The 15,352-nt window shown below is 40.4% G+C and overlaps 1 protein-coding gene across 1 annotated transcript in view; it reads left to right on the forward strand.

The window, feature by feature from the left end:
- The window catches only part of STX8 (syntaxin 8), a 72,143-nt gene that overhangs the window by 12,265 nt on the left and 44,526 nt on the right, over nucleotides 1–15,352 (forward strand). The window contains exons 5-6 of the mRNA XM_032212320.1: nucleotides 3,327–3,451; nucleotides 7,301–7,393. Of these exons, the coding sequence (XP_032068211.1) occupies nucleotides 3,327–3,451; nucleotides 7,301–7,393 (218 nt within the window). The remainder of the gene's footprint in view (nucleotides 1–3,326; nucleotides 3,452–7,300; nucleotides 7,394–15,352) is intronic.

The following is a 15,352-nucleotide window of genomic DNA, read 5'->3' on the forward strand; positions in this document are numbered from 1 at the left end:
TCAAAAGATATCTGCACACTCCACTCTGCTGTGAAGATTTCAAAGATTTAAGCTATTAACTTGGCAAAAGCTATGGGTGGCTAATTGGATAAGCTTTAATCTTCACACTGCCAAAATGATACAGAGGAAGATCAGAAGGTGGAAGCTGGACTCTTTTGGATATGAAGGGGTCTACTCAACTTGTCAAAAAGATTTTTTTTGATGGTAGCAAACAAAGCAAGAACAACGGCTACATTAAAATTATGCCATTACGTCTTTCTTTTTAACCTTTGTATTTTAAAGCAGGAAAAAAATTCCTTTGAAATAGTGGAGTCTGAGCCATAAATTATGGAAACTAAAGATTTGCTTATAAATATCTTGGAATTTTTTTGCAGGGATTATTGCAGGGAGGATATGTTTTTCAGAGAATTAAGCATGTTTATGAGGCACATTGAGAACTATAGATTATTGTCAATAATTTCCCTGGTAGACAAAACATCCAGAGATAAATATTGGGAATGCTAGGAAACAGAACATTTTATTACATGGGGGGATATGCTAGAAAAACTTCAAAAGTACTGGATAAGATATACATAAAATACAAAAAAAAAAGGAATTTAAATTCGAAATTAACCATTTTTACTAGGTATGAATCCAGAAAAAGAAACATAATTTCTAAAAATAAGTTTTTCCCAACTTTGGAAGAAAGACACAATTCTGATTATATCTAATTGGAATTTTAAGCTTAAAGAATATGTGGCAATGGAAAAATTAATTGTAAATATTCATAACAGAAGTTTAAACAAATTCAAGCAAGAATTGTGTCACAACCCCTGGTATGCCCAAATATGGGAGGAAGCATACTGCTTCCTTTCACTGTCTATCAGCTCGCCCCAGGAGACCATCCAGACAGAAAGCCATTATTTTTACTGTTGCCTTTGTTACATTTGTGTTGCATCTGTGCTGATAAACAAATAAAGGGAGACTAATATAGATCTATTTCAAGCTATTTAGCTCTCATCAGCAGCCATACCCTTACTGGGATTTGAACCTGTGCTGTATTACATAGTAGGCAGTTGTGTTAGCCACTATTTATCAGCACAAATGCAACACAAATGTAACAAAGGCAACAGTAAAAATAATGGCTTTCTGTCTGGATGGTCTCCTGGGGTGAGCTGATAGACAGAGAAAGGAAGCAGTATGCTTCCTCCCATATTTGGGCATACCAGGGGTTGTGACACAATACATACCTATTTCCCTGGCTTAGCTGATAAAGGAGGAGAGCTTGTGGCTTAGTAGATAACACAACTGCCTACTATGTAATACAGCACAGGTTCAAATCCCAATAAGGGTATGGCTAGCTGGTGAGAGCTAAATAGCTTGAAATAGATCTATACTAGTCTCCCTTTATTTAACATTTCCTTACCAGATCCTCACTGCCTTCAATAGTGACAGAATTTCTAATGTACTGCATTCACTGGAAAAGCTGAAATATATTCAGAGGTGGATCTACCTTGAAAATAGCCCCTGTTGAACTACGTGGCACAGTCAAACATTAGGAAATGTTTTATGACATTATTATGTCAGAAATGTTTATATCATAAAATGTTTAATAAAATTTGCCAAATTTCTATTCCATGAGAGCCATAGGCCCCAGATTTTGGATACATTCTGTAAGTTGCACTGTTTTGTTCATTTAAAGGAAAGAAGAGTTTTAGTACTGTAGTAGGTAGATTCTGAAACTCTAATTATCTGCAGATCAGTGCTTAGATTTCCATGCATTGAGCCTTTAGTTTCATCTGAGTTAGTAAAGGAACCAAAAGTAGTCTGGATTTTTAGCACAGCTATTATTCTAATCTGCTGCTAATGCTCTAGTATTTTTAAGTGTGACTAATTCTTTGTGGTACAAGCTTTCCAAAACAAAGAGTGAATCCTTCAGTAGGTACATATGAATAATTTGTATCTGCATTCTATCCTATTCCAGATAACTGGTCCTCAACAGGCAGGTGGAAAGCACTACGGTAAATCTCGTGTTACTATGGCAATTGTGACCAGAATTTTGTTGCTAAGTGATGTAGTTGTAAAGTTGATATCAAGTGACAGCATTGCTTAATGACAGAATTCTGGTCCCCATGGTTATCATTAAGTGAGAATTGCAGTCATTAAGTGAGGACCTCCTTACAACTTCCTGACAGCTTTGAACAAACAAATTCTATAGGAAAGCTGTTAGGGATTCACCAGTCCCAGCAGTCTGGAAGGCAGTGAAACGGCTATTACTGGCTTGCGAGGTCACACAAATAGCCTGTATGGTTCAAGGGCGGTGGAGGTTGGGATGGCTGCTGCCAGAGATATGAGTGTCAGTGAGAGTTTGTGAGTGGCTAGCACAAAAGTAACTCAGCTGGGGATTGCACAAGGATGCACGGGTGTCTATTGAGGTGGAGTGTAAGTACCGTATGTCAGGGCCAGGGGTGATTGCTGCTGGGTAGGGGAGAGTTTATAGGTGGCTTCAGAGGCTAGCAGGGGTGTAGGCTCTTTTCAAAGATTTTCAAAGATAGAATCAAGAAAGAAAATACTAGTACAGTATGAGACATAGAGGTGTGTGAACTGTAACTGCAGCTTCATTTTATGCAATGAAGCTGCCTCATGCTAACAGGTGTATGTATTCCTCAAGCTGATAGAAGTTTTTAAATATTATTCTCACTTATCATGGCTGTCAGGAAGGAAGCGTCAGTCTTATCCTATACGCACTTATTTGGAAGTAAAGGTACAAAGCTAATGGAGATTATGCTTATTTGAGCATCACATGCATTGCATGTTTTCCATTTGAGTTTAAGACTTTATAGGAATTTAGGGTATTATTATTGTTGAAAATGATTTTTTTTCTTTCCATTTCCATTGCCTCGTGCTATCTTTGGATAGTGAGATTTTTAATGAGAATTTTTGTTAAGTCTGGAGACAAAATTGACAAAGATTCTTGAAATTAAATTAAATTTGTTTTCTATGTTTCTTTCTTTGCTTTTTTGTTGTTGTTGTTACTGTAGCCCCTAACACTTTAAAGGAGCTATGGAAAGAGAGTGCCCAAAAGTGTTTTAAATATAAAAAAATGAGACCTGTTACAGATGCTCCTTCTGAATTAAATATTAAATTGCTTTCCCCTTTGAGGTCGCTTGATACCTGATTATTGTCAATGTTTTTACATGTGAGTGATATATTGCATAATTGGATCCCCCAAATAGATCTCCACTGTATAACTATGTTCTTTGCTCTGGTCTAAATATGAGACTAGCAGAATCAGAATCCTACCAGTGATAGGAGCGTTAATTTGTTTTTAAACAACCCATTTTTAGGTCTAGCCTAATGGCAGGTGGGGTCAGAAGAGAAATAACAAATCCATGGCTTGTGGAGGAGCCTGAGGAAACGAGAGGGCTTGACTTCCATGATATCCGGCAGCAACAACAGAGAATTATAGAAGGTAAATCCTTCCTTCCTTGTTTTATTTTGTCAACTTTTGTATAAGTTTTGCAGCTGATTCAAAAATCCTCCATTTTGTACCTTTGGAGAGGAGGTGTCTTTAAATTGTCCTTAAAATAAGTATATCATTTTTGTAGTATTTGTTTTGTCAAGCATTATCTTTAACTTTAACTTTTAATAGATTTATATGCCACCCAATCCCGTAGGACTCCGGGCGGCTTACAGAAAAAGTTAATATAAGAAGTTAAAATAAAGAACAATTTAAAAAGAAACAATTTAAAAACAATGCACCATACACTCAATCTGGGTGGGGCTGGACCTCATTCCTGAAGTCAACAGCCCCAGGCCTGCCGGAATAGCCAGATTTTAGTGGCTTTTCGGAAGGCTGGGAGCCTGGGGAGGGTCCGGATCTCTACGGGTAGGTCATTCCACAGGGCCAGAGCAGCTACAGAGAAGGCCCTCCTCCGAGGAGCCACCAGCCGGCATTGTCCGGTCGATGGCACCCAGAGAAGGCCCAGTCTGTGAGTTCTTCTCGGCCGTTGGGAGGTATGTGGCAGGAGGCGGTCTCCCAGATATCCAGGTCCTAGGCCATGTAGGACTTTAAAGGTGATGACTACCACCTTGAAGTGAGTGCAGAGACCGATCGGAAGCCAGTGTAGCTCGCAGAGGATAGGTGTAATATGGGTGTATCTAGGTACACCCATAATCGCTTGCGTGGCTGCGTTCTGGACTAACTGTAGTCTTTGAACACTTTTCAAGGGCAGCCCCATGTAAAGTGCATTACAGTAATCGAGCTTAGAGGTGATGAGGGCATGAGTGACCATTCGAAGTGCCTCCCAGTCCAGATAGGGCCGCAACTGGTGCACCAGGTGAACCTGGGCAAATGCCCCCCTGGTCACAGCTGAGAAGTGATGTTCTAATTTCAGCTGTGAATCCAGGAGGACACCCAAGTTGCGTACCCTCTCTGAGGGGTGTAGAATTTCACCCCCCAGGCTAAGAGATGGAATATCTGGATTATCCTTGGGAGGCAACATCAATAGCCACTCGGTCTTGTCTGGATTGAGTTCAAGCTTGTTCACTCCCATCCAGACCCTGACAGCCTCCAGGCACTGGCACATCACTTCCACCACTGCACTGAGTTGGCACGGGGCAGACAGATACAATTGAGTATCGTCCGCGTACTGATGGTATTTGATCCCATGCCGGCGTATGATCTCACCCAGCGGCTTCATGTAGATGATAAATAGGAGGGGGGACAGGACCGAGCCCTGCGGCACCCCATATTTAAGGGGCCTAGGGGTCGATCTCTGTTCTCCGACCAACACTGACTGCAACCTGTCCGAGAGGTAGGAGGAGAACCACCATAAAATGGTGCCTCCCACCTCCCGCAACCGCCGCAGAAGGACACCATGGTCGATGGTATCGAAGGCCACTGAGAGGTCAAGAAGCACCAGGATAGAGGAATGTCCTCTATCCCTGGCCCGCCAGAGATCATTGATCAGCGCGACCAAAGCAGTTTCGGTGCCGTAACCAGGCCTGAAACCCGACTGAAAAGGGTCTAGATAATCTGTTTCATCCAAGGACTGTCGGAGTTGAACAGCCTTCTCAACAACCTTCCCTACAAAAGGGAGGTTGGAGACTGGACGATAGTTGTTAAGGATAGCTGGGTTCAGAGAAGGCTTCTTAAGGAGGGGTCTCACCACCGCATCCTTCAGTAGGTGCGGGAAAGATCCCTCCCGTAGAGAAGCGTTAACAATCATCTGGAGCCAGCCTCGTATTACCTCCCTGCTGGTCGAGACCAGCCAGGAGGGACACGGGTCCAGTAGGCAGGTGGAGGCACTCACTGCTCCCATGGCTTTGTCCACTTCCTCAGGAGCGACAAGTTGAAATTTGCTCCACAAAGTCTGATCAAGGCCCACCCCTGGCATCTCCGCAGGAACTGTCCAAGTGGAGTCCAGGTCCGTCCAAATCCGAGTGACTTTGTCCGACAGAAACTGAACAAATTCCTCAGCTCTACCCTGTAAGGGTTCTCCTGCATCCTTCCCTTTCAGGAGGGAGCGTGTTATCCTAAACAGGGCGGCCGGGCCAGATTCTGCGGACGCAATAAGAGCGGAAAAATGAGCAGATTTTGCCGCCCATATCGCCACTAAATAAAGGCTCTTAGTTGTGTTCGGTCAGATTCAGAGTTACTAGCCCTCCAACGTCGCTCTTTTGGCGCTTCATCTCTCGGAGTTCCTTGGTGAACCAAGGAGCCCTCTTGGATCCACTGCCGCAGAGAGGCCGCAAAGGCGCAATCCAGTCCAGTACCTCAGCTGCCGCTATATTCCAAGCTGCGACCAAGGACTTTGCCGGGTTGTGTGCAAGGGAGTCAGGTATCTCTCCAAGTGCCGTCTGAAATCTCAAAGGGTCCATCAGGCGCCTGGGGCGGAACCACTTAATTGGCTCCCCCTCCCTGCAGTGGGGGAGTAGTTTCCGAAAGTCAAGCCTCAGTAGGAAGTGATCTGACCATGACAAGGGTGAGATCTCTATGCCCTTCAGTTCCAGATCGCGTCTCCACTGCCCCAGAGAAACACAAGGTCGAGCGTGTGACCCGCTGTATGAGTCGGACCCTGAATTACTTGGGTCAAGTCCATGGTTGTCATGGAAGCCATGAATTCCTGCGCTCCATCCGAGCGTTCGCCAAGAGATGGCAGGTTGAAATCCCCCAGTACTATCAGCCTGGGGAACTCCACCGCCAGTCCGGCTACTGACTCAAGGAGCACAGGCAGAGCTGTTGTAACGCAGCTGGGAGGTAGGTACGTTAGAAACAAGCCCACTTGACCCCCTAGGTCCAACTTCATCAGAAGGGACTCACACCCGACAATCTCCGGAGCAGGGATTCCATGAGGAACTAATGACTCTCGGATGATGGCTGCTACTCCCCCACCCCTTAACTGGTGTCGTGGTTGATGGAGCACCTGAAACCCTTCTGGGCACATTTCTGAGAGGGGGACTCCTCCCTCATGGCCCAGCCAGGTTTCAGTAATACATGCCAGGTCTGCCCCCTCGTCTAATATTAAGTCCCAGACGAGGGGAGCTTTATGAATCACAGACCTGGCATTTAGCAACAGCAACCTGAGACCAGAGCCCTGATATCTCTTGCCATCTGGTTCTTGAGTTGAGCTATCAGGGCCCGAAGGAGGGATCGCTGTGATGTAGCGAACCCTCCTTCCCCGGTAATGGCTAGCCTTGTAATTCCCGTCATACCTGCCTCTCCCAAACATAACCGGGATGGTCCGGCCCACCCCCGTCACCGTAGACCCCTCCTCCCATCCCATGGCCCCCGTTCTCCCCGGCAGGCCATTCATGGCATTCACTCTGGGACAAGAGGCTGATCCGGGCCGTTATCCACTTCTGCTTCTGCACTCAGTGGAGAGAGCTTTGGGCCGCACTCTCAATCTCCCTACACATACTGGCCAGACATTCTCCACATGCATACCCCACTAATATTAAAATACAATGATACAATAAAATACTAATAAAAATGCATTAAATTAAAAGTGTGGGATCATTCAATCAAACACATACATACCACATACACTCCCCATACAAGAAAGAGTTGTGCAGCTGTTAGAAAATGTGCTATCTAAAATGTTGGTGCTTGATTTTTTTGTTCTGGCAATCAACTTAACAGCTTGTATTTATTCTAGTTTAGTAAGATTTGATTTTTCAATTTATTATCTGGCCATTAGCAGGTTTTCTTTCATTTTAACCTAGTGTTGGCCATTTCCTCAGCAATCTTTATGTATAAATCTAGGATTTATTAACTTAAATTTTATATTCATTGAGCTTTTTTTGCTTTCTTCTTTAGAACAAGATTCTGGTCTTGAGGCACTCTCTTCAATCTTATCTCGCCAAAAACAAATGGGACAGGAAATTGGAAATGAATTAGAGGAACAGAATGGTAAGGAAATTCGGTCAAAGAATTTTTATAATTCGATGTATCTGTTAAATTCACTGTTATTTTTATAAAAATGAAAGCACTTTGTTTATTTTATATATCCAGCCTTTATTGTGTTTATAAATAACTCATATTCCCCTGAATATACCTAATACTCCATCCTCTTCCTAATTTCCCCTCAAGAATAACCATGTGAGCTGTGGGATTGAGAAACCTGGTCCAAAGCTGCCCAGCCGGCTTTCATGACTAAACAGGGATCAGACTCAGTTTCCTGCTTTCTAACCTGGTGCCTTAAACTCTCTTAAACATCGATTATCATAACTATGTAATCATATTTTTCCAACCATAATGTGGGAAAGATCATATCAGATCTACAAGGAAATACAAATTTACAAAACAAAAGAAAAACAGGCTCTTTAAAACTTTTGTTTCCTATCTCACTTTCATTCACATCCAATAGTTATAACAATCAAAGCTTACAGCAGTTAAAATGCGAATTATAAGATACAAAAATAAAAACAATATATTTAAACTTTAGGTAAAATTTAAAATCAGTGTAATTAAACCAGTTCAGATAACAAAACAAAAAAATGTTGGAACAATGGTGAGGTATTTTTTAACCATTTTACTGAATGCTGCGAGAGTTAAATACCTCTTCTTGGAGAATGCCATCCAAGGTCTTGGAGCCACACAGAAGAAGATTCCCTCCTATGTTTCACATAGATTAATTTTAGTAGTAGTGGGAGGTGGATCTTCAATTCATGCATAATCACAAAAAGGTGGTCCTACATACGGTATAGTGTGGCCCTGTGCCATGTAAGGCTTACAGGTTTCAACCGGTATCATTTAGTTGATGCCCAATAAATGCCTGGAAACTAGTAAAAATGTTTCTATAGAGGTCTTACAATCCCAGTAACATCTGCCAGTTAGCTACCAAACAACTACATTCTGTATTAGTTAGCAATTTCTGAACCCTTCTGGAAACAGCTTCACAGAAAAAACAGTAGTTGTGCAACAGGGACAGCAGAATATAACCAAGGCATGGATAATTGCCGCTTAAGAATAGTTGCATGTGTGCTTCTTGTCTCAGCTACCCATGTCTGGACAGGCTTCACCTCAGTTCTCAAGTGCAGCTTTTTCCTTACTTGAAATACTTCTATTTTGTCTGGATTTAATTTCAACTTGTTCTCTTTCATTTTGTTTATTACTGAGTTCAGGGTTGCCAATTGTTTTCTTGGGGTTAGGTGGTGGGAAGGAGTAAGCCAGAGTATTGGTATCATCAGCATAATGATAGTAACCCATTCCAAAACTCTGAATATCTCACTCGGCAGTTTCATCTATATCTATATAAAGCCCAGAACACACACACAAAGAACCCCATGGGACATGATGGAGCCTCAGCCAATGTATTGAACTGCAGCCCTACAGCACCACCACCTGGATATGCTCTGTCAGAAAATATCAGAACCACTGCAAAATAGCGCCCCTAAGTCCCAACTCAGCCAGATAGATCAGAAGAAAACTATATAAGTATTTCATATGGTATAATAGAATACAGCATTAGTCCATAAAAATATACAAACGCCAGAGCAATGAATTATTTTAAAAACACTCGGTGGGAGTGATCAATACAATTATGAACAGAATTATGTATGCAGTTACTGCAGTGACTAAACCTATGACCAGATATCTTGGTTGCCATTGGACAGCAGTACTCTCAAGATGATGCATTTCATGCAGGGATCCAGGGATACAGCTGAAGGGGCATTCCATTGCAATAAGATGTAAAGTTTGCAGAATGTTCCCACAGACACAGATAAAATTATCAACCAGCCCCCATTTATATTTCCAGTCTTGGCACCTGCCATGGTTGGTTTGACTGGAGTGCTGTTCATATTTTTTTGGGAAATCAAAGCCAAAGAGCACATTGTATTGGATCAGACAGATCTGGGTGAGAAGTTGCCCATTTCTGGCGTCATGCTATCTCAATGTCAGAGTCTTCTCTGACTAATTGCTGTCCTGACTAATTCCATGACAAGTTCCAAGATTGAGTCTGAATAATTGCTCATAAGTAAAAATCAGTTTGCCTCACATCTTTACCACCCCCTTTTTAAGACTGATTGCCTTCTAGGTTCTGGGGTAGTATGTTAGATAATACCGGTAGTAATTCAGAAGGCATTGATTTAATAGTTCCTAATATTACCCTCATAGTGTGGTTAAGATGGGAATCCACTGCTTTTGTGTGGGCAATGTTTAACCATACATGGCTACAGCACTTGGCTGTATATAAATAGCAATAGAGACTATATCAAAGCAATGTAGAATATTGTTCCTGGTTTTTATTTTATCTATGGTTTTTCTTAAGTGTTTCCTATAGGTTAAGGACAGACCAAAGGTCATTCCTAAATGCTTTGGATTACAATTAAATTTCAACAACTAGTTCATGGATTCCACTTTTGGTGTATAGTTAGCTTTTATGTTGTTCAAATAAAAACAGGTGACCTCAGTTTTGTTGATATTAGATTTTACCCTTCAGGGTTTTTTTAAAAAAAATTATCCATCGAAAACTGATCTCAGGTATAGATTCTTAGAGATTCTCTAAGATAAGAGATGGTGACAGCTTTTTGTTCGAACTTTTTTGTGGACCACAGTAAAATACATGGGAAAATCCCACTGCTAATGAAATGAAACTAGGTTTAGGCTTAGGGTTTGGTCTCTTTGGAGTCAGGGCCAGAAATTGACAGTAGGGATAGATTCTTAGAGGTTCCCTAATATAAGTGACAGTGACAGTTTTCATTTGGGTGTCTTTGTGGAGCACAGGAAAATATACAGGAAAATCCCATTGTCAATGATATTGAAACTAACAGTATTGTTAATAGACAGGGCAGGGAATTCCTCATGCCCATTCATAAAACTACAGCAAAAGTTAGAGTAGTCACCATTCTGAGATTAACAATGAGCAGAGATTATGTTTGAGTGTAATCTGATGTAATCTGGATGCATTTTTGTTACAAGAGTTCTGTTTGCCTACTTATTGGAAAAGTAATCTGGAGCTCATCAAGGAAAGAGGTAAAAATTGTTGCAACATGAAAACAATATCCAATGCTTTTCTTGATGATTGCTTTTTCATTTCCAAACATTGTAAATATTTCAAAGTAAATATTTACAGCAGTGATGCATTGTAATGTATTTGGAATCTTTTTAGAAAGATATGCCTCATTTGCAATATATTTTATTTATTAAATGTGGGTAATGCTGATCTGATACCATATAGGAGAGGGAAAATTTTGCATTTTAAATTTGCATTTTAAAATGTTTCCTTGCAAACCACTAGATGGTAGCAGAAGACAACAAAGCCTTTCCTTAAAATGTCTCACCAGCCTTATGGCTGAGCTGCCTAAGCTTCTGTGAAAACAAAGGAAAAAAGGTTTCTTCTGTCTTTTAACTTATTTTTCTCCCCTTCCCTTTCTCTAGTTTGCCTGGAGAAAACATAATATCCCTTCCCAGCATATTTATTCACTCACTATATGATACATATTTTAGCTTTCAGAATTTTCTTACTCTGGTCTGAAAATATGTACAGGTTTTTCTTTTTAGTTTCAATGATTTCCTACATGATCACTGACTGCTGGTACCTTGTATAAGACTAGGGAAGCTTGATATCCTACTAAGAAGCAACTTGTTTCTTAGCTTTCATGCCTGCAGGGTTAAGTTTCAATGCTTAGGAGAAGGAAGAGGAGTAGGTGCTTGTGGTCCTGCAGAACAACTCACAAGAGGCTAGTAAACAGGATCATCAGGACTTGCTTATGGAGTCAAGTAGATTCCATACTTGAGGTAAAAACAATCAGAAACAAGATACTCCTCCATTTTCAGGGAGCGGGTTGGCAATTTATGAATTTTCACTCTTTAAGAATAGATCTAGAATGTATGTGTGTGTTTGTGTGTGTGTGTGTGTGTGTGTGGGTGGGTGGGTGGGTGTGTGTAAGACTTCAGTTTGTTTCTAATATCTTCTACAGTAAAATATTCATTAGGAGCTTTCCATGGTGCTACATTTACTGTCTGTTTTACTTTATGGGTTATCTAAATGGATAGATCAGAAAATTAGCAGGCTATGCTAAAAAAACAATCCTTCTATCAAGCAGACTGATGAACTAAAGTAAATCAGTCACTTTTCCATATATTTGTTTAAGAAGAAAATGGCCAACGTTTTTTTCTAACCAGTATTAAAAAGGAAACTGGGAGGGGAAAGATGAAGTTATGCCCTCTGTCTTCTGGCAGTCTTTCTCATGTCCCTGTTGGGTTGGGTGGGGGGGAAACCCGCTTGCCCTTCATAAACCTTCCCTTTATGAGATTGCTAGATAAGAGAAAGACACTTCACTTTCTACATGCCCTGCACAGTGAATTGATGAGGGATGAATTGTAGAGCTGAAAGGAGACAATTAGTCTATGTAATCCAGTTTGAGGCTTGGGGCAGGAATTTAGTGTGAAAGCAGTCCAGACAAATGTATGTCTAAGTCTCATCTGAACATAATCTATGAACGGAACTTGAATCTTATTTCTGGAAAAATGATTCACTGTTGAATAACTCTAACCAGGTTTTTCCCCGCTTTTAATAAAGATCTGCCTTCTTATCATACATACCATAATTCCATGTCCTATCCTATGAACCAAAAAAAACCCAGATATTTTTTCCTATTATGAGAATTATTGCTGATGTTAAAGAATGCTAGCCTGAGTATTATTTTCTCAAGATAAAATATATCTAGCTCTTTCAGTTTCTCTTCATAGAGTCTTAAGTTTCTAGATAAAGGATCATCCTACTGTTCTTTTTCTGAATTTTGCCCCCCAGTTTCTTTGAATCAGCAAGGTTCTCTGGAACTGTGAGGTCCTCTGAAATTTAGACTACAGCTAGACAACTGAGATGATCTGATTTACTGAATTACCATAACTGGTGTCTGACTAAAGCAGATAAAGGTGGGATTTTTAGTCTGCCAACTATCTGCTTATGCAGTTAAGTACATTTTCATATCCATATAGTAGTGTATCAGCTAATACCAGTATATGCAAGATTCAGTGAAGAGACAAACATTAAGTGGTGTTTGCAAATAATTTGAGATCCCAAATTAAAAGGGATTAATTTGATTTTACATTAAACCATGTAGTTACAGATATCTAACTATTTTGCCTCTCTCCACTTTCTCAAGCATTCAATCGATAACTTTGATGTTAAGCATTAAGATTCTGCAATGATCCATATGCACATGGGATAAGGTGATTTGGAGTATGTAAGTGCATGCACGTCACACCTGTCCTCCACTCTTTAAATAAGCTTTTTTCTACACTTGAAATGCCAGGAAAAGTCTGATTTAAGGAATTCTGATAGTTATGACAAACGTGTCCATATTGAATTCCCTTAAATCCAGAACATTACACAATTGTATTGAATGGGCTGTTCAACTAACATAATTGTTCAGTGGTTCCAAAGGACTTTTCTAGATTTTGGAAAACTATGGTAGGAAAAACCTTATACTTTGAAACACTGCCAGCTCTACAAACTCTTCAAATATTTGATCTCACATTTCCTGGATTATTGAGTTTGTCAGAGAGATATACACACATTAATAGACCTGCTTTCTATACCACACCTAGGCTTATTCATTTGTGGCATATTGAGGGCATGATGGAATGAGATCAGACTTGAAAATAAGCTCACAAAAATTATTGTAGCCTTTCTCAATTGTATCAGCATGCTGAGCTTCCATTTATGGCCTTTAAAAATAATTTCAAACTTTGAAGACAAAATGTCAACTGTTCTTGGATTACAGAATTAAAACAAAAGCCCAAAGGGGGAAAAAAAGGTGGGCATTTTTTTCAAAGAAAAGTAAATTCTAATTTGTATTCAAAGAAATGCAGCAGAATGCTTAGCAGTCATGGTTCTAGTTGCAAAGGTTTTTTTTTAAACAATCACTGGCTCCCTTTCATGAATTTTAAATAACCAAAGAGCAGACTTCAGTTACTTTTATCTTAGCTGATACCAATTTTCACTAAAAATGTAATCAGCATCTCGTTTTTGGCCTCCGCATGGCCCGTTTTTGGCTTCCACGTGCCCCATTTTTGGTCTCTATGCATCTGGTTTTTGCCCTTCACGTGCCCCATTTTCAGCCTCTGTGTGTCCTGGTTTTGGCCTCCACATGCCCCATTTTCTGCCCCATGTGCTCCATTTTCGGTTCCGCAAAAGTCCTGTGCGGAGGCCAAAAATGGGATGTGTGGAAGCCAAAAACGGGGCACATGGAGGCCAAAAATGGGACATGCGGTGGCTGAAAACAGGGCACATGGAGGCTGAAAATGGGAGGGCATCTTATGGTCAGGTGTGACTTATGGAGCAATAAATACTGTAAATGTAAGTTCATGCTTTTGCAATATCTTTTGATGTTCAGATGAATTTAGAACAAAGGCATTTCGGCATTCCTACAACATAATTTCACAATGTACCTAGCTCTTCAAAGAGTAAGGAAGTGGCATTCGTATTTAAAACTAGAATAGCTTGGATTCAGGGATGAAATCCTACCGGTTCAGACTGGTTTGGGGGAACCAGTAGCGGACATTGGGCCATGGTCGTCGAACTGGTAGGGACCACTGGCTGGCCATGACCCCGAACCAGTAGGGAAAATTTTTGGATTTCACCACTGCTTGGGTTTTATGAATCAACAAAATCATGATAGGTTTTTCTATTTCAAAAGGGTGGAAGCCCTTTTGCTTTTCTTAAGTAAGGAGAAAAATACAGAATACTTTTTTTCAAGATTCTGGATTAATAAGACATATTAAAAATATCTTATAGTAAAGAGGAAAGAATTCTATTAAAATTTTGATCAGGCTTGAATAAATTGAATATTGTAAATGAGACTTTAAAACAAATTGTTGGGTTTATTCTTTAGTATGTTGTCACATTTTCTTATCCAAAACATGCCAAATAAGAGAACATTAACTCATTAAGAGAAATTCTTTGTATAATACAGCTGTTCAGTGTCTTAGAGAACAATTATGGTTATTAACATTAGCAAGATACTTGATTTTGGAACCATTTTTAGTTCCAAAAGCAAGGCTTCTGCTAGAAGTAATTATAGGGGAAAGGAAAAATTGTCATTGTAGTAATAATGTTTTCCTTGTGGTTTTGTACTAATAATTTATGGAATATAAGTATTCATAAAAGTATTGTCATTGATTATTTTTAAATTTTAGGTCATGAATAGTGAATTTAAACTGATTTTAATTCAGTGTGCTGGATATTAATACTGATTATATTATGAGTAAACCTGTATATTGATTTGGACAATCACATTTAAAAAAATACCCCAGCTAATAATTTGGAGTATTTTATTTTTCAAAGATGTTTTAATATTCTTAAATATTGATTTAATATTTAGTAAATATTGTAGCTTCACAAGAAGAACACACCTGCCCTTCTCCAAATAGTGTATCCTATTCTTGAGAATACTTCAGAACGCTTTTGATCCCTTCTGGAACATTGCAAGAACAGGGCATGCTGTTTTGAGAATGGCCTTGAGAAGAAACCAGCAGCTGCCCCTCACGGGGTTAGTCCAGGCGCACCTTGTCAACAGAGGGAGGAAGATGGCTGATGTCAGCTGGCCATAGTGAAGTTTGCAGAGCGCAGGTCAGTGGAGGTGGCAGGAGCTTTATGCTGTGGTAGTTGGTCATCATGCAATGCTTAAAGCAGCATTCTGTAGTGGTGGTGCAGAGGCTAAAGTTGAAGTCTGCAGGTCGTGGTGGCCAGTTGAGATTTCCGAGGATTCCCACTTCCCCCCCCTCCTCCTCCTCTTTTAAAATCCTACAGTGCTGGGTAGCCAAAAAAGGTAGAGATGGGGAGGGGAATGGGTGGGAGGGGAGTTTAAAAGGAGTCAGTCCCTTACCTTACCCCTGCTGGTTTGAAAGAGGGGTCAAAGG

This window comes from Thamnophis elegans, chromosome 2 (genome assembly GCF_009769535.1).
Source record: "Thamnophis elegans isolate rThaEle1 chromosome 2, rThaEle1.pri, whole genome shotgun sequence".
Taxonomy (NCBI): Eukaryota; Metazoa; Chordata; class Lepidosauria; order Squamata; family Colubridae; genus Thamnophis; species Thamnophis elegans.